Consider the following 19,749-nt stretch of genomic DNA (forward strand, 5'->3'; position numbering starts at 1 on the left):
AAAACCAGCAAGAGCAGAGCACAAGGGATGGGACTTGGCATAAGTAGGTTAGGCAGCCAGTGTTGGTGCTATGCAATTTACTGAAGGAGGGGAATGACGCCAGCCTGCTCCTTGATCCCTGGGGAGAGGTCTCTGTGCTTGCTATTCTTGGTGAAGCACTCCCAGAAGAGTGAATAGTTTCTCCTCAAGTGTCTCAGGTGTTTTTCAGATTGCTATTTTCATGCAATCTGTCTCTAGGTTGCTTGCCTGCCTGAAGCAGGGCAATGACCTTGGGGCTTTATTCCAGCCAATCCTGTTGACTTTTAAAACTCCAAACTTTAGGGACATGCTGTGGCAGGGGCCTGAACTGGTCTCCTGGGGGAGGGTTTTGCAGCACTGGGATGGATACAAGTTTGACCAAGAAAGGCAGTCATGCCAGAACACGGGAGTGTAGGATTTGGAGCAAAGCAGGCTAAATAGCCAGTGTCTGGTTAGTTGCCCTCAGCAGGTGTCTCTGTGCCTATGCTGAGGGGCAGAGGAGGGAAATGGCACCTGCTGACTCTTTTGTCCCCAGAGAGATGACTCTGTGAATGCCACCTTTCACAGATAAGCTCCAAGAAGAGCAAATAGTCCCGTCCCCTCCCCCCTCCCTCGGCCATGCTCCTTAAGTGATCCTCAGATCATATTGTCTGCCCTGGGGTTGCTTGCCTGCCTTATCTCCAGGAGTAGGGCAGTGCTTTTAAGACTATCACAGCCAAGCCTGCCAACCTCTAAAACTCCATTCTTTGAGCCCCACTTGTTGCAAAAACTCAGAAAAATCAGCCCCTCTCTCTTCCCAGCCAATGGCTTTGGGGAAGTGTTCTCTTGTGTGTTCCCCCGTTTGCTCCATTCTCTCTGTGACCACAGTTCCCTCCCCTCCACGGCACCCCCTATCCATTTCTCCCCCAAAATGCATCACCTCAGAGGCGATTTGGTTAAAGGAAGTGGAGTGTGGGGGCTGTAACGCAGATGAGGACCTCATCTAAGGTCCCTTTTCCCCTTTCACTTTAACCAGGGATGCTGCTAAACAGAACGTTGCCTGAAACAAGAATCTGGGGGGTGGTTGCACCAGTTTTTTCCCCCGAACGCTGCGCGGGGTTGACTGGTCAAGCAGAACAGCCCTCGGTGGAAAGTGAGGATATCCGCCAGAAGACGGTGAGGAAGGCGGCGATGCAGGACTCCCAGACTGGTACCAGCACAGTTGCAGCGAGGATGATGTAGCCAGCACCACGGGCTGACACACCTAGGCTGCATGGAGAGGTTGGCCACTGAGGGCTGTGCGACGTGATCATCCCGTGGCGGAAGGCGGACTCTAACACCTCCATCTCCAAGTCAAAGGATGGCCGAGCCATGAGGCCAGTTTCTCAGGGGTCTCAGGATGCCAGTAGACTGGGTCTGAAAGCAGCCCCCAAAGCAAACCCCTTCCCAATATTCAACTGCCCTTTCTAGTCACACATAATTAGAACTCTCAGATACAGTGTGGATTAATAAGAAATGAGGGTGTATTACCCTTGATGATTTCTTAAAATCAGAAAAATTGAAAAAATGATAAATCGTGTAATAGAATTAGAATCATATCAACAGTACAATCTTTTTTGCTTTTTCTAAATGTCTTCCTTTTGACATATAGGCTTAATTATTTTCACATGGTTTCTTACATTTATATTTAAAGGATATATTATATGCCTACTAGGGATATAGTAATTTAAATAGATGAGTATTTAATTATAACTTTTAAATTTAAATGCCGTTACCAGTAAAGTTTACTTACTGTGAGATGTTTTGGGAGTTGGTAAGTCAAATTCATTTACTCTCCCTACAAACTGATCTCTACAGAGACCATGATATCTCTTTATGCTAAGAGGTTTAACTGATGGCACCCATGAGCCTTTATATCTGTTACAAGCCCTCTTCCACATACATAGAAAATTAGAATACATCCATTATCATGGGCTGGAATTAGCCATAGCCCATTTGATTCATATTATTAACATGAGTCCACATGAACCAGTCAGCATTCCAAACTGATATAAGTAACAACAACAAACCTTAAAATCACTTTAGTCAGTAACAGGTTTCCAGTAAAGCAAGTCAGGATTATTTTACTGGGTCAACATAAACAGTCAAAGTCCTATTCCTCCCTTTCTTGCTGCCCTTCAGAAAAGATCAAGAGGGAAGCATAATCAAAGTCGCTGTGAGCCAGGCTCTCTTCTATACCTTGTAACATTTGCAACTCTGACAATGCTAATTTGCTAATTACTGATTTAAATTCCTTTCCCCAGAATTAAAAGTCAAATTATAGGTTTCTGAGAGATGTTTCTATTTATTGGAGCACATCAGGTTACCAGTAAAACAAAACAGTGTAGATACAGAGCCTGTTATCTTACTGGAAAGATTAGAGGCTTTATAACCAAATGAATTTAGGTCAGATTCTCCTTCTTACAATTATACCACGGGCATGGGCCAACCTTATTTTCACATCTGTAAACTGGTAATACCCTCTATCTTGTAATGTTATTATGAAACACAAGCAAAAATGTATATAGAAAGTTGGGTTTTTATTAATAAATAAAAGTTGCTTAAGATACAATAATGAGAATTCTTAAGGATATTCCACTTTCTTCTGTCACTATCAGAACTACACTTAGTGAGGGAGACATTTTTTTCACCATTTAGTCTTAGTTGGGAACATAGCTGTAGCCTCTAAGGAGACATGATTTGGCAATATTACTGGTTGTCTCCCAGGCCAAATGAGACCAACCCAAGTGAGTGAGTAGTATTACCTTGAGCTTGTATCATTCTCTCTTCTGTAAGTCTTCCCACTTCTATTTGTAATGTTTGTTACTACTCTTGAATCCTTGTTTAACTTAACTACATTCTCTGTATACTTCTTTTTTTAAAGATTTTATTTATTTGGGATGCCTGGGTGGCTCAGTTGTTTAAGCGGCTGCCTTTGGCTCAGTTCATGATCCCAGTATCTTGGGATCAAGTCCCGCATTAGGCTCCTAGCTCAGCAGGGAGCCTGCCTCTCCCTCTGCCTCTGCCTGCCACTCTATCTGCCTGTGCTCACTCTGAGGAATAAATAAATAAAATCTTTAAGAAAAGATTTTATTTATTTGTTTGAGAGAGAGAGAGAGACAGAGATAGCAAGAGAGAGAGAGCATGAGTGGGGATGAGGGTGAGAAGCAGGGGGCCCAGTGCAAGGCTCAATGCCAGGACTCTGGGATCATGACCTGAGCAGAAGGTAGACGCTTAACTGACTCAGCCACCCAGGTGCCCCTGTGTCTACTTCTTAAGGAAAGTTCCATATTACCCTGTCATCTTTCCTTTATATTTGCCTAGCAGTGTGTCAGATATTTATTTATTCATTAAATAGATAAGTGAGTGCCTACAATGGAGCCAGGCCCTTATTCTAGATGTTGGATATGTGTCAGGTAATAAAACAGTAAAAAATTTATGCTTTGTGGAGCTTAGATTCTATTGCACATAGGAAGTACAGAATTCAATTCCAGTTGCATTATTGGGACAAAAGGATATTTTGATCTTTCATCTAAATCTCTTGCCAGCTTAGCTGGAAAATTAAGATAAGTAATTTGATGGATGTGCTTTCCAACTTTGCAGTATTAAATACACACACACATTTGTATACATGAGAATCTCTACATTATCTCGTGTTAATCTTTCCAGGATAAATAGAATTTATAACTTGTTTTAAGAATGCATATTCTTCTAATCATCTTTGCCTTCAAACTCATAAGCATATTATAAATCCGAGAGATTTGACAATAGAATCTTTTAATGGTTGAAAAATAGTAAAAAGAAGTTTTGAACAATAAAATGAAAATTTATACCATTGCAGGTTTGCCTTTTTAAACGTGGCACAGCTAATCTTTAATATACATTTGTAAAAGGCACCAGATGTTAACAGGGTAAAGAATGCAAGAAATAAAAACCGAGCCACTTGCCCAACTTCCTTTTTGTACCAATGTACACATTTTAAGGCAGATGCTTTCCTGTGCAAAATTCAACAGAAGAAAATCAACATCATGTTACAAGTCCACACATTCTCAGATTTTTTTCAATATCATTTGTTGGGATATTTATGATAAAGCATATTAAAACATTTTTTCCTACTGAAGCTTAAAGAGGTTGATGAACAATTATTAGAAATTATTTAGACATTTCATTATAGGCTCCTCATAGAAGATATAGAAAATCAATCTTTTTTTCTTGTTTCTTCTTTCAGAAATGTCCATATCAGTTTGTTTACTATGTCAGGTTGTTCTTGCTGAAGCCAATGACTGACTTCTGACAATATAGTTAGCCTGAAATAATTTTTAACATAAATCTTTGTGACTTCAGCCATCTCAACCTCCATAAATGCGTCTTTCTCTCCCCACAGTAGTAGTGTTGGAATGGTCACCATGTGATGTTTGAGAGGCAGGCAGCTATGAAAACAAAACACATGGATTTGAGACTCATTGTAAAAGTTAAAGTAACATTTTTCTGCAATGTTTCTTTAAGCCATATAGTCTCAAAGGAGGCTATATCACCACCAATGGGGTGAAAATCGATTCTTGTGAGAGTGAAAAAAAATTATTTTTTTAATGTATAAATCATGAATATACACATAGTACATAAACAGATATTAAAATTTCATGGGGGGTGGAAATTAGGAAAAAAGTGTCTAAAAAGCCTCCTTAAGGAGGTGATGATGAAAAAATGGTTGAGAAACACTGTATTAGGCAATCAATCTATACAATAAAAAATTTAAAAGGCTATTTAAGAAAGGGCTCAATAAAATTTTTAATCAGATGAGTGCAGCAAAATTTATAATGAAGGTTATAAATTAAATATGAAATTCATCACTATGAAGAATAATTTGCTTTAAAAGGATACCAGAATTTCTGAATTGTGTGATGAAAGAGTTTTAAATGGTGTTATTTTAAGTATATGTTAAATTGTTTGTTAGATACATAACATTTTATGTGAAATTGGAAGTGAAAATTCAGAAAATATACATAGCCTGAACTTTACCATTAAATGACACTATATTTATTTTGCAAGAAGATTATTTTTAAACAATGATTTATTGTGTATTTTCTTAAAGAAAGTAAAAAACAAAACCATGCATAATTCCATCAATAAAAGATAAACTTTTGGTTATTTTCTATGCATATAGTTGAATATAGAAAAATATATATTTATAAATATATTAAATATAAAGATATATGTATTTATATATTTATATATAAACATATAAATAATATTATAATAATTTATATTTGTATATACATATAATATATGCAAATAAATAAAATATGTAAATAAATATGTAAGATACATGTAAATTAAATATATATTTAATTTTAATATAGTCATAATATATTTAAGATATATTTATATTTTATACTTATATTAAATATATCACATATGAATGTATTTATATTTACATATATAAATTATATAAACACATAAATTATATGAATATAATATTTATATATTATATAATATTTATATTTATATAATAATAACATGTTAATATATTATAAATATATTAAATGCAATGTAATATACTTATAATATATTTATAATATATACTTATGTACTTATATATTATATATTTATTTATATATTATATATGAATACAAATATAATATAAATATTAGTATATATTTATATATTAATAACATAATATATAACATTATAAAATGAGAAAATTCTCAAGTTATAATTCAACACGAAATGTGAGTATGGATATTGTATATAAATTGTGTACATTTATTGAACTTTATATATATTTATGTATTTTATTATTTATATTTATACATTAAAATGTAATGTATAATATATAAATAATAAAATACATATGATATTAACAATTCAATTAATTTAATAAAATTTATGTATTATGTTATTAATATATAAATATATACTTGATATATAATAATGTATAAATATAAATAATAAAATATAAAAATATATATAAAGTTATATATAAAATTATAACTTGAGAATTTTCTCATTTTATAATGTTATATATTATGTTATAATGTTTTTCAAAAGTAATTGTAAAAGAGTGTATTTTGTGATGTAATGACCCATAAGTGACTATTGTCCTATAACTGAATGTTTAGATGATATCATCAGTTAAAACAAGGGGATGTTTTCAGTGATGCTATAATGGGCATTTTGTGCCTAAATCTTTTTTGGCATTTCAGATCATTGCTTTCAGCTAGAGCCGTAGAAGTGGAATTCCTGAGCTAAAGAAAATAAATATTTTTAAAGCTTTTAACACCTACTGCTACACTATTCTTCAGAAAGGTGGGATGGAATAGTTACATTCTTGTTGACTAAGCATGAGAATGAACACGTCACTAGACACTCTCCAGCATTGACTTCCATTTTTATTAGTCATCAAAAATAATGACTTGTGGCTACTTGAGTTTGATAGGATGCTGCTAGAACATATGTTCACTAAGGACTTAACTTTTGACTCCCACTCAAGATGTCATCATTTGGTTATAATGTTCTTAAAAATTAAGTTTTTGTGAATGGGTAAACTAATAGAAAAATAAACTTTATACTTAATTTTGATACATGGATTGCTGTACAAACTTGCAAGTCACTCAAATTCTAGAGGTTATAAAATATTCAAAAGTAAAACATTTTCTAACAGTTGCCTGCATATTTAACAATATGTGAGCATCTAATAATTGAATCAGTAAGATAAAAGGAGTTTTAAAAGACAACTAGTCAAAAAATAAAGAAAAATATAAATTCTTCACTCATTTGTGGAATTTAAAAAACAAAACAGATGAACAAAGAAAAAAAAAAGGACAAACAACAAAAAACCTAGACTCTTCACTATAGAGAACAAACTGGTAGTTGCCAGAAGAGAAGTGGGTCAGGGAAATGGGTGAAAGAGGTGAAGGATATTAAGGTACACTTGTGATGAGCACTGAGTAATGTAGAGAATCGTTGAATCACTATACTGTATACCTGAAACTAAAAGAACACTGTATGATAATTATAGTTGAATTAACACAATTAAAAAATAAATGAAATTTTTTAATTACAAAAAAAAATAAAAGCAAGAAAAATATAAATTCATCACCAGATCAAATTGGAGATAAAAGGGAGAAGTTTCCAGAAAATGAGAAGAAGACATATTCTCTGGTCCTGGGGTGTTAAATGGCTGAACTTCACATGAAATATATTACATATATATATTTTTTAAGATGTATTTATCCAGTTTAGAGAGAGAGCGAGCATGAGTTGGGGGGAGGGGCAGAGGGAGAGAAAGATTCTCTAGCCGACTCCCCACTGAGCACAGAGCTCAATACCACAACACTGAGATCATGACCTGAACCAAAATCAAAAGTCAGATGATTAACTGACTGAGCCACCCAGGTGCCCCTGAAATATGTTTTTATATGAAATATAAAAAAAAGTATCCACCAGGAGCACCTGGGTGGCTCAGTCATTAAGCATCTGCCTTTGTCTCAGGTTGCGATCCGGGAATCCTGGGATGGAGCCCCACATCAGGATCCCTGCTCAGTGGGAAGTCTGCTTCTCCCTCTCCCACTCCCCCTGCTTGTGTTCCCTCTCTTGCTGTGTCTCTCTCTGTTGCATAAATAAATAAAATAATAAAAAAAATCCACCAAAAAATTCCTAGAACTAATACTTGAATTCAACAAAGTCATAGGATAGGATCAATGGACAGAAATTGGTTGCATTTCTACACACCAATAATAAAGCAGCAGAAAAGTAAATCAAAGAATCAATCTCATTTACAATTACACCAAAACCAATAAGATACCTAGGAATAAACCTAACCAAAGAGCTAAAAGATCTGCACTCTGAAGACTATAGAACACTGATGAAAGAAATTTAAGAGGACACAACGAAATGGAAAAATACTACACACTCCTGGATTGGAAGAACCAACATTGCTAAAATGTCCATATTACCCAAAGCAATCTACATAAAAGACCCTAAATAGTTAAAGCAATTCTGAAAAGAAAAGGAAAGCTGGAGGCATCATAATTCCAGATTTCAAGCTATATTACAAAGCTATAAGAATCAAGGCAGTATGGTACTGGCACAAAAACAGACACATAGATCAATGGAACACAACAGAGAACCCAGAAATGAACCCACAGCTATATGGTCAACTAATATTCAACAAAGCATGAAAGAATAGTCAATGGAAAAAATAAAGTCTCTTCAACAAATGGTGTTGGGAAAACTGGACAGTAACATGCAGAAGAATGAAACTGGACCATTTTCTTCTATCATACACAAAAATAAATTCAAAATGGATGAAAGACTTAAATACGAGACAGGAAACCATCAAAATCCTAGAGGAGAACACAGGCAGCAACCTCTTTGACCTCAGCCATAGCAACTTCTTACTAGATACATCTCTGGAGGCAAGGAAAACAAAAGCAAAAATGAACTATTGGGACTTCATCAAGATAAAAAGCTTCTGCACAGCAAAGGAAACAGTCAACAAAATAAAAGGCAACCTACAGAATGGAGAAGATATTTGCAAATATATTAAGAGATAAAGGGCTAGTAGCCCAAATCTGTAGAGAACTTATCAAACTCAACACCCAAAAAATAAACAATCCAGAGAAGAAATGGCAGAAGATATGAACAGATATTTTTTCCACAGAAGACATACAAATGACTAACAGACACAGGAAAAGATGCTCAACATCACTCATCATCAGGGAAATACAAATCAAAACCAGGATGAGATACTATCTCATCTGTCAGAATTACTAAAATTAACAACACAGGAAACAATAGGTGTTAGGATGTGGAGAAAGGGGAACTCTCTTATACTGTTAGTGGGAATGCAAACTGGTGTAGCCACTCTGGAAAATAATATGGAGCTTCCTCAAAAAGTTAGAAATGGAACTACCCTATGACCCATCAATTGCACTACTAGCTATTTACCCAAAAAAATAAAAAATACTGATTTGAAGGGGCACATGCATCCTGATGTTTATGGCAGCATTGTCAACAATAGCCAAATTATGTAAACAGCCCAAATGTCCATCAACTGAGGGATAGATAAAGAAGTTATGGCATATATATATATAGATAGAGATATAGATAGAGATATATAGATATCTCACCATATATACCATGATATATAAAATATATATTTATATATAAAATATATAATATATAATAAAATATTATAATATATTATATATTATAAAATAATATATAATAAAATATTATAATATATTATATATTATAAAATAATATATAATAAAATATTACTCAGCCATCAAAAAGAATGAAATCTTGCCATTTGCTATGATCTGGATGGAGCTAGAGTATATTATGCTAAAAGAATTAAGTCAGTTAGAGGAAGACAAATACCATATGATTTCACTCATGTGGAATTTAATAAACAGAAGAACATACAGGAAGGAAAAAATGAAAGAGAACAAACTGAAGGTTAATGGATTGGAGGTGGGTGGGGGGCGGGTTAAATGGGTGATGGGCATTAAGGAGGGCACTTGTTGAGATGAGCACTGGAGTATTGTATGTAAGTGAATTATACTCCTGAAACCAATTTTAACATATATGTTAACTAAGTAGAATTTAAATAAAAACCTGAAAAGAAAAAAATAATAAAAAAGTATGTACAGCATTGTGGCTACAGTATACTGTATTGCATATTTAAAAGTTGCTGAGAGAGATCTTAAAAATTCTCATCATAAGAAAAATAATTTATAACTAGGTATACGGACAATGTTAATTAGACTTGTGGTGATCATTTCACAATATATATAGATACTGAATCATTACATTGTACACCTGAAACCATTGTAATGTTTTAAGTCAATCATACCTCAATATAAAAAAAATAAGCAAATAACCAAGCAAATAAATAGTAAAACATTATTTTAGGAGAATATGTTAAGCTGAGGAACTTCTTGGGAAAACACTTGATAAAATATATGTGATTAAAAATTACTAATATTAGTTAAGTATAGAAACAATTTGAAAAATCTAAAAACTGTAACAAGTAGTAACAATTTCTGGTCTATATTGCTAATTATTCAACCTATCAAAATATATTTTTAACATACGTATTTCAAATAAGTCTGTTTTACCATATTACTTTTCCAAAGTCTGAGTTATCAGCTGATGTATAAGTATTAAACCAGCAATTTCCAGAGTGTTATACACTCCATCATTACTCTTCTATGTGGAAATATTTTATTACCTTAAGAAGACACTGTAGAAAACAATCGCATCAATATAGTCACTACCAGCTTAAGAAATAAAACACTGCAAGTACGATGACACCTTTCTTTTGACCTTTCCTTGATAACATTTTTCTTCTACCCACCCTAAGGCAGTAGTTCTCAAAGTATGGTCAACAGACAAGAAGCATCAGCATCACCTGAGAACTTCTCAGAGATGACAACACTTGGGAGCCATCCCAGACTGAATGGTGGGGTCCAGCCATCTGTGTTTTAACATGCTCTCCACGTGATTCTGATACACACTATGGTGAAGAACCGCTACCAGAGGGGAATGACATGGGAATGACTTATCATCCCCATGATGTTTTTAAACTTGTATTATGTGTATTAAGATACCTCTCCCCATTCCTATGGTTTCTTTGAGGAGTGTTTTTCCTTAACCCCTCCTGGATCTTTGTTCCGCCCCTGAATGGTGAGTGACAGTTGCTGGTTCAGAGCGTTGTACTAGGTGGGTCTATCAAATATGTCCTGAGAGTAAGAAATTCAATCTCTTTCTCTTCCTCTCTCTACCAGATTCGTGGAAGGCAGTGACTTGAGAGGCAAGGGAAGTAGAGTTTGTTCTGCAAACTTTTCCACGGGTGATCTGTTCTAAAGTTTAGACTGGCACTAGGGCATTAGCAAGACCATTCTGGTTCTCATATTAAGTGATAGTCTCTCCTTTCTCAGTAATGAAGGTGATAGTTTGGTTTTCATTTGCTGACTCTTGATCAATTTCTGAACTGGCTCAGAAATTGAGCAGGAAAAAGGGGTACTATTTATCAGCTCTTCTCTAATACAGTACATATATCTCTATAAACAATAAATGGAGGTGGTTTACATTTTTTATAACTTCACATAAATGATCTAATACTGTACATATTCTTCCACAACTTGCTTTTGTGCCTTAAGGTTATATTTTTAAGATTATCCATGGATGGTACATTTAGTTTACTCCATTTTCACTCCCATATAGAATTTCATCTTATGATTATACCACAGTTGATCCATTGTCCTGTTAGTGGCCATTTAAAATTTTCCAATTACTTTGATAATTCAGATAATATTGATCTTATTCTTGTACATGTCCACTTGTGCACTTATGGAAGGGTTTCCTTAAGGTACATTCCCCAAACAGAATTGTTTCCTCAGAAAATATAGACATCTTCAACTTTAGTAAATATTGTCAAGTTGTTTTCCAAATGGATTGTAGGCTCCAAAGCAGCGTGTAAGAATTCATCTTCCTCTACACCATTGTCAACACTTGTTCTCAAAAGTTAAAATTTTTCCATTCATTTGAGATGGAATACTTCTCATTGATGTAGAGATTGTTCCCTAAAACTTCTTCCATTCCACTATAGTGATAGAAAATCCAATTTTCAGTTGGACTAAGGGCCACCCAGAATAGACTGAATACACTTGCCAGCATTCTTACAACAAGGTGAGGATATGTGATTTATGAGAAACAATGTGTGCATCTTCTAAGTTGTATCCAGTATACCCCCCTTCCCGTCTTCCCACTGACTGAATCATCTTGGATCCCAAGAACAAGGGCAACACCCCCAGGATGGCAAACAAAACATAAAGTGCCTACATCTCTGATCGAAGATGACTTAAGAGCTCCATGATTTCATGGAGCACAGCCAACACACCAGGCTACACTTTCATTTGTAAGAGAAATATATGTATGTCTTTATGCGTCTATTTTAGGTCTCTATTACAAGCAGTAAAACTTATATCCTATATTTATTATTAAATTTGGGCATCTTTCATGTCATTGACCATTGAATTCCTCTTCTGTGGATTGCCTTTTTATATCCTTTACCCATTTTATGTTCTTTATCCATTCCATTCTTTCTAAACTCTAGATATTATTAGTTCATGATTGATTGTGTATTGCAATTAACTTTTCCCCATCTAAAGCTTGCCTCGCCATTTTATGGTATCTTTTATTATATAGATGTTTTTCATTTTAATGTAGTCAAATTTATCAGTATTCTTCATAATTTAAGCTCTTTGTGTCTTATTTAAGAAATCTTTCCTACCTGAGGTCATGAAAATTTCTTCTTACCTTCCAAACATTTGAAAGTTTTGCTTATCATATTTCATTTTTTTAAATTTCCTTAAGGTTGATTTCTTATTTAGTAAGAGCTAGGAATCTAATCTCATTTTATTCTATATGGATATCCAATTGTTCCAGCAACACGTATGGAATATTTTTACCACTGGTTTAAAATGCTCTATGTCATAGCAAGTTTCCATATGTGCAGTTCCATTTTGGGGCTTTCTTTTTTGTTCCATTAATCAACTTGTCTATCCCAGAGTCAACTCCATATTTTATTAATTTTAGATTCTCATTATAAGCCTTAATATGGGATAGGGCTAGACACCCATCTATCCTTTTCTTTAAAACTATCTTGGTCATCCTCAGCCTTATGTTCTTCCATACAAATTTCAGGATCAGTTTTTCAAGTTTCATTAAAATTTCTTATGGTTTTGATTGAAATTAAATTACATTTATAGGCAAATTTGTGAAAAATCAAGAAATATGATATTGAAGTTTTCCAATCATGAATATGATAAACCAGGACTAATTTTCACTAGTCTACAATAGCAAGTATTTATGGATTATTAAAATATTAAAATATTTCTCTACTGATTAGTAAATAGCCACTGCCCTTAGTCTGTATTCTTCACTAACTCCAATCAACTTTGACAGTTGATTGACATGCATCAACTTATGACAGCATAAAGTCATTCCTATACACATAATTTTTTTTTTTGCTATTATAGGGGTATCTATTTTTAAAATGTGTTTCCTAATTATTCATTTATAAGATCATATTTTTGTATATTACACTTACATATATCAACTTTGCTGACCTATTTTTGTTTAAATAAGTTTTCTGTAGATTATTTTTATAGATAACAACCACATTATCTATATATTATCATGGCTTTGTTTCTTGCTTTCCTAATACTTACACTTTTCCAGCGTTTTTTCTTATATAGCTAAGACCTCCATAGTCACCAAGTTTATCTTTAGACTTCATTTTTGAAGAAAACGTTTTTCAGTGTGTCATCATAAAGTCTGATATTTGTTATAGGTTTCTGGTAGACAGAAGTTCCCTTCTGCATTGTTGCAATAATGAAACCTTACTGTGATTAATAGAAAGACACTAACAACACAGAGAATATCAAGTTTAATGGCAAAGGGAAAAGAAACCTACAAAGGTGGTTTTATAAACAGAAGATAACATTATTCTATCAGATAGAGGAAGGACTTTGCAGATCTTCCAAACTTTCCCATGGTGATATAGCTATTGGACAGTACCACAAAGTATTTTCTGCTTTTGTTATAGGCTTTTTATTCTCTTGGTCCTGACTCCTGGAATATGTTTTTATGTGCTTGCCAGCTATCCAGGTGCAAATAACCAGTGCAAAAACACTTTCAATACCTTATTTTTTTCTTGGACAATTAAGTAAAGCAAAGGTTAGTTTCTCATACTATCCCTTCAGGAGATTCGGGCTTATCTGGCCTGAGGCCCAATTTCACATCCTCTGTTTCTAGATTACCAAGAGCTGTCGCATGAGTATGTGTTGAATATTATTGAATGCTTCTTCTTAATTTTAATTTTTAAAGATTTTTAATATATTTATTTGAGAGAGAGAGAGAGTGAGAGAGCGTGCACAAGCAGGGAGGAGGGGCAGAGGGAGAGGGAGAAGCAGGCTTCCCATCACAGGAAGCCCTATGTGGGACTTGATTCCAGAACCCCAGGTTCATGACCTGAACAGAAGGGAGATGCTTAACCAGCTGAGCCACCCAGGTGCCCCTTAATTTATTTAGATGATCATATTTTTCTTTTTAATCTGTTACTATGGTGAATTAAAGTAATGCATTTTAATGCTAACTGGTTTAACTTTCAATGTATGCTGGATTCAGTTCAAAATTACTTCATTTTGCATTTATGGATCTATATTCATAATGTAGTTTGACCTATATTTCCGGTTTTATACAATCCTTGTCTTGTTTTGGTATGAAAGTTATACCAGCTTCACAAAATGAGCTGAAGCAAATGGCTTCTTTTTATAATGTCTAGAAGTATCTATTAAAGAGTGGGATTTCTAAGGGTGTCTGGGTGGCTTAGTCGGTTAAGTATCTGCTTTCAGCTCAGGTCATGATCTTGGGGTCCTGGGATCAAGCCCCACATCAGGCTTCCTGCTCAATGGGGAATCAGCTTTTCCCTCTACCTCTGCCCCTTCCCCTGCTCATGCTCCCTTGCCCTCTCAAATAAATACATAAAATCTTTAAAAAAAAAAGTGGAATTTCTGCATCAGAACTTATCTATAAACCACCTATGCCTGTCTGTGTGGATGTGTATTGTGTTCTTGTGGAAGCACTTTAAATTAGTAATTCAAGTTCATTAACCGTTATGTCTATTTTTTTCTAATTCTTCATGTGTCAATTTTGTTGCTATATTTTTCTTTTTTTAAGATTTTATTTATTCGTTTGACAGAGAGAGAGAACACAAGCAGTGGGAGTGGCAGGCAGAGGGGGAAGGAGAAGCAGACTCCCCACTGAGCAGGGAACCCACGCAGGCTTGATCCCAGGACCCTGAGATCATGACCTGAGCCAAAGGCAGATGCTTAACAAACTGAGCCACCCAGGAGCCACAGCTCCTGTATTTTTCTTAAAAGCTTCCCATTTTGTTAAAGTTCTCCAATTTGTTAACTCAAATTTTATATCTTAGTCTCTGTTATGTTATATAAGTATGTAAGTATAAACTTATATACTTATAACTTACATATTATATAACAATAATTGAGCAGAAAATAGATATTAGTATAAAATAGATATTAGTATAAACCATATTGAGCAGAAAATAGATATTAGTATAAACTTATATACTTATAACTTGCACATATAACTTATAAGTTATAAGATATAAGTTTATACTAATATCTATTTTCTGCTCAATATTGTTTATTCATTTTTTTAAACCAATCTTGGCAAAATTTTGTCTGTATTAATGATCTTCAAAGAATCTGCTTTTGATTTTTTTTGATTCTCTCTATTGCGTCTTTGTCTTTGATTTTATTTGCTTTTGTTTTGATTTTATTATTTTTTGTTAGTGTTTACTAATTTCCATTATTTTTTTTCATTCATGAGTAATTTTTTTAAAAACATTTTTTTGTGTAGACTCCATGCCCAGCATTGAGCCCAGTGTGGAGCTTGAACTCATGACCCTGAGCTGAAATCAAGAGCTGGATGCTTAACCAACCGAGCCACCCAGGCATCCATGAATAATTTTTTAAAAGTTTTTATTTAAATTCCAGGTAGTTAACATAAAGTTTAATACTAGTTTCAGGTGTACAGTATAATGATTCAACACTTCCATACAACACCTGATGCTCATCACAAGTGCACTCCTTAATCTCCATCACCTATTCAACCAAGCTCTCCAACCTCCTCCAATCTGGTAACCATCAGTTTGTTCTCTATAGTTAAGACTCTGTTTCTTGTTTTGTCTCTCTCTCTTTTTTTCCCCCTTGCTCACTTGTTTTGTTTCTTAAATTCCACGTAGAAGTGGATTATATGGTGTTTGTCTTTCTCTGACTGACTGACTTTTCTTACTTAGCATAATACTCACTAGTTTCATCCATATTGTTAGATATGGCAAAATTTCATTCTTTTTTATGACTGAGTAATATTCCATGGTATATGTATACCACATCTTCTTTATCCATTCATTAGTCAGATACTGGGGCTGTTTCCACAATTTGGCTATTGCTGATAATGTTACTATAAAAATGCATGTATCCCTTTGAATCAGTATTTTTTATTTCTTTGAGTAAATACCTAGTAGTGCAATTACTGGATCATAGCCACGAGTAATTTAAAAGTTTTTTAAATTTCTGAATATATGGAGTTTTCCAAAAGTTTATCATTATTGTTCATTTCTAACTGCATTATATTCAGAGAACACAATGTATATGATATTGATCCTTTAGTATTGGTTAGGATTTGCTCTGTAGTCTAGTACTTAATCAATCTTTGTAAACATTTCTATGTACTTAAAAATACTGTGTATTTTCTGGTTATTGGATGCAGGATTCTAGAATTGTTCATCAGATCAAAGATGTTGTTCAAATCTTCCATATCTTTGTTAATTTTTTTCCTGCTTGATTGGTCAACTTTTGAGAGAGGTGATTTAAATCTCCAGTAGTAATTGTGGATTTGTCATTTTTCCTTGTAAGTTTCAGTTTTTGCTTTATTATTTGGTGTTTTGTTATGGGTTTACACTTGTTTATCTTTCTGCAGGTTAGATCCTGTTGTTAATCCAATTCCTAGCTCATTCTACTTGCTTGGCTCCAACTTTTGAGAGTCCTTAAATGAGGTTATGGTCCTGAGGAAGCTTAGGGTGATAAATGAGAATGATTTCCCTACCTGAGTATAATATACCATACTTTGTTTGTAGTCATTATATATTGCATAACCATTTTTAATTATGTACTTGGCCTTAATTACCTCAATGTAAAGAACCATCAAAAGAGGTCAGTTGAGCTTCCAGAAGGTTTGATGTGACCTTGACGCAGCTAGATTTAACCTATAGCAATCTAGTTTCAAACTGTCTTTCACCTTTATATAAAATTTTAAGTTTTGACCTTCACAGGCCTGCTTTTTTTCACTCTTTCTCTCTTCATGCTAATTAGTAGGATTCTAGAGCTTATTCTTGGGAACACAGGGCCTCCTAATGAACAATTGTTAGTAAAAGAGCCTCAGAAAGATGAGAATATTTTCTCTCTTTCATTATAGCTACTCGCTTTGTATCACAAAGCTAACTTTGATAAAGGGATAAATCAAGAACATTTAAAAACTTATTTTTTTCTCCTATTAAAAATTTAGACTTGTATGAAAATGTCATTCTATTTTCTCTCAGAACTCTCTTTACAAATGTTATTTCTAAAAAACAAACAAATGACAAAACATGGACTTGACAATGTTGCTATATCCAACGAGATATAACCTGAAGCCTCTGCAATGTCAGTCTGCCTTTCTAATCATTGCCTTGCTTGAAAAAAGGGTACCCACAAATATGCTTTAAATTAACATCCCTATTTTGCTGAAGATTTTTACATTTATATTTATAAATTTTGTTGTTGTTAGTCAAAAAAGAAGGTTTGGGTTTGCCTATTCTCCCCCCATTCATATAATCTCATGACTCCCCTTGGATTCTCTCTTCAAAGAGTTTGAAAGATTTGTTTTATTTAAAATAAGACCCACTGTAGAGGCACCTGGCTGGCTTAGTCGGTGGAGCATGCAACTTTCGATCTTGGGATTGTAAATTCAAGCCCCATTTGGGTTTAGAGATTACCTAAAAATAAAATCTTTAAATAAATAAAATAAAACATACCCACTGTAACTTTCTCCCATCTTCCTACTTTCAACCCGTTTGTGTCCTTATGCCTTAATTGTGACTCAATCCAATCTGATATTTAGTTTTTTAACTGGCAAGTATAATACGTTCATATTTATTATGCTTACTGACATATTTAAATTATTTTTGAGATCTTATTTTGTGGTTTCTATTTATTTTGCTTCCTTTTTCTCTTTTCCTGCCTTCTTTTGAATTGATAGCTTTCTTGTCACCCTCTACTGGTTTGAAAATAATACACTAGAGCACCTGGGTGGCTCAGTCGTTAAGTGTCTGCCTTCAGCTCTGGTCATGATCCCAGGGTCCTGGAATTGAGGCCCACATCAGGCTCCCTGCTTGGCAGGAAGCCTGCTTCTCCCTCTCTCACTGCCCCTGCTTGTGTTCTCTCTCTCTCCGTATCTCTCTCTGTCAAATAAATAAAATCTTAAAAAAAAAAAAAAAAAAAGGAAAATAATACACTCTATTTCTATTTTATTTTACTAGAAAAAAATTCTTAGCATGGATATGTGTGTGTGTATCTAATGCTATCATCTATCTATATCTATGTCAATAGTAACCTATCTTTTATATTTTCACCTCTTTATCTCTCTAAGGTAGATCCTAGGTGATTTTTTCAGAGTTACCCTCCAATTCATAATTCTCTTTAGTTTGTCTGATCTGCTATTTAACTCATTTATGGCATTTTAGATTTCAATAACCATGTTTTTCTTTTCGAGAATTTCTTTCGTTCCTTTCTGCTCTTTCCAGCAGTCTTGATATTTTCTTATTCTTTCTTTTATTTTTTATTCTTTCATATATTTAATGATTTAAACATATTTTATAATCTGATAGTTCCAGTATTTGAAATGTGTAAGGGTTCTGCTGCAATTGTTTTATGACTCATTCATGGTAGGTTAGTATTTTTCATAATTTGGATTATGAACTCATCTTCACAGGATTTTTTTCTGTGGGACTATTGTAAGTGTTAGTTGAAATGTATCCTCCAGAGAAATTCTGCCTTTGTTTCTGCCAGGCTTGCTAGGAATTGTTACCAGCCTAAGATGATATTGAAATATAATGTTTTCCCTGATAATTCTAATGTTACAGAGGTAGCATAAATTCAAGGTCCTAAACCCTTTTCGAGGCATGCTGTGGGTTGCAAATTCTTTTTTTTTTTATAAATTTTTTTTTTTAAATCCCATTATTTATTTAACAGACAGAGATCAGAAGTAGGCAGAGAGGTAGGCAGAGAGAGGGGAGGAAGCAGGCTCCCTGCTGAGCAGACAGCCTGATGCGGAACTCGATCCCAGGATTCTGGGATCATGACCCAAGTCGAAGGCAAGAGGCTTTAACCCACTGAGCCACCCAGGTGCCCCAGGGGTTGCAAATTCTTAAGGGAAATATTTTTCTCCCATCGAGAACCAAACAGACATGTTTGACTAGAGACATGTTTGAATAGAGAAATGAAGAATGAGTTACATAATGACTAGATGAATTTGGGGATGGAGGGATTGACATTCCAGAAAAAGGAAATAGCATGTACCAAAACTGCGTGGGAAGACAGAGAATTGTGGTTTTAAGTAATACAATGAGGGCAAATATGGCTAGCAGACAAATCTCTGTATCTTGTCTTTCATTCTATACTTTCTCCCTAGACAATATCTTCTGAACAAAAGCATCATTTGTCTCTGTCAGTGACACCAAGATTTTACATATCTTCAGCACAGATTCTCAACCTTTGAATTCCAAACCCTCGTATCTATCTACCTATTTGAATATTTAAGGTACCATCTCCATCAAAGATCAAATAAGATCAAAGATCAATAAAGTTTATGACCTTCCCCTAACAACCAGTTCTCTTCTAGTGTTTTCTATCTCAGTGAATGACATGACTATCCATACAGCTGTTCAAGCCAGGAATTCAGGAGCCATCCTTGACATCCTTCTTTTTCTCATCCTGCCCACCCCCAACTAACCCATCACCAACCCCTGTCACTTTTCCTCTTAAATATCTCTTAAATCTACTGATTCTCCCCATATCC

General features: G+C 34.2%; 1 protein-coding gene across 1 annotated transcript in view; it reads right to left on the reverse strand.

The window, feature by feature from the left end:
- Window positions 1-3,119: 3,119 nt before the first annotated feature.
- Window positions 3,120-19,749, reverse strand: part of EPHX4 (epoxide hydrolase 4) — a 43,033-nt gene continuing 26,403 nt past the window's right edge. Inside the window, exon 7 of the mRNA XM_046017298.1 lies at window positions 3,120-4,466. Coding sequence (XP_045873254.1) covers window positions 4,235-4,466 — 232 coding nt within the window. The 3' untranslated portion in view covers window positions 3,120-4,234. The remainder of the gene's footprint in view (window positions 4,467-19,749) is intronic.

Source organism: Meles meles, chromosome 1 (genome assembly GCF_922984935.1).
Source record: "Meles meles chromosome 1, mMelMel3.1 paternal haplotype, whole genome shotgun sequence".
Classification (NCBI taxonomy): Eukaryota; Metazoa; Chordata; class Mammalia; order Carnivora; family Mustelidae; genus Meles; species Meles meles.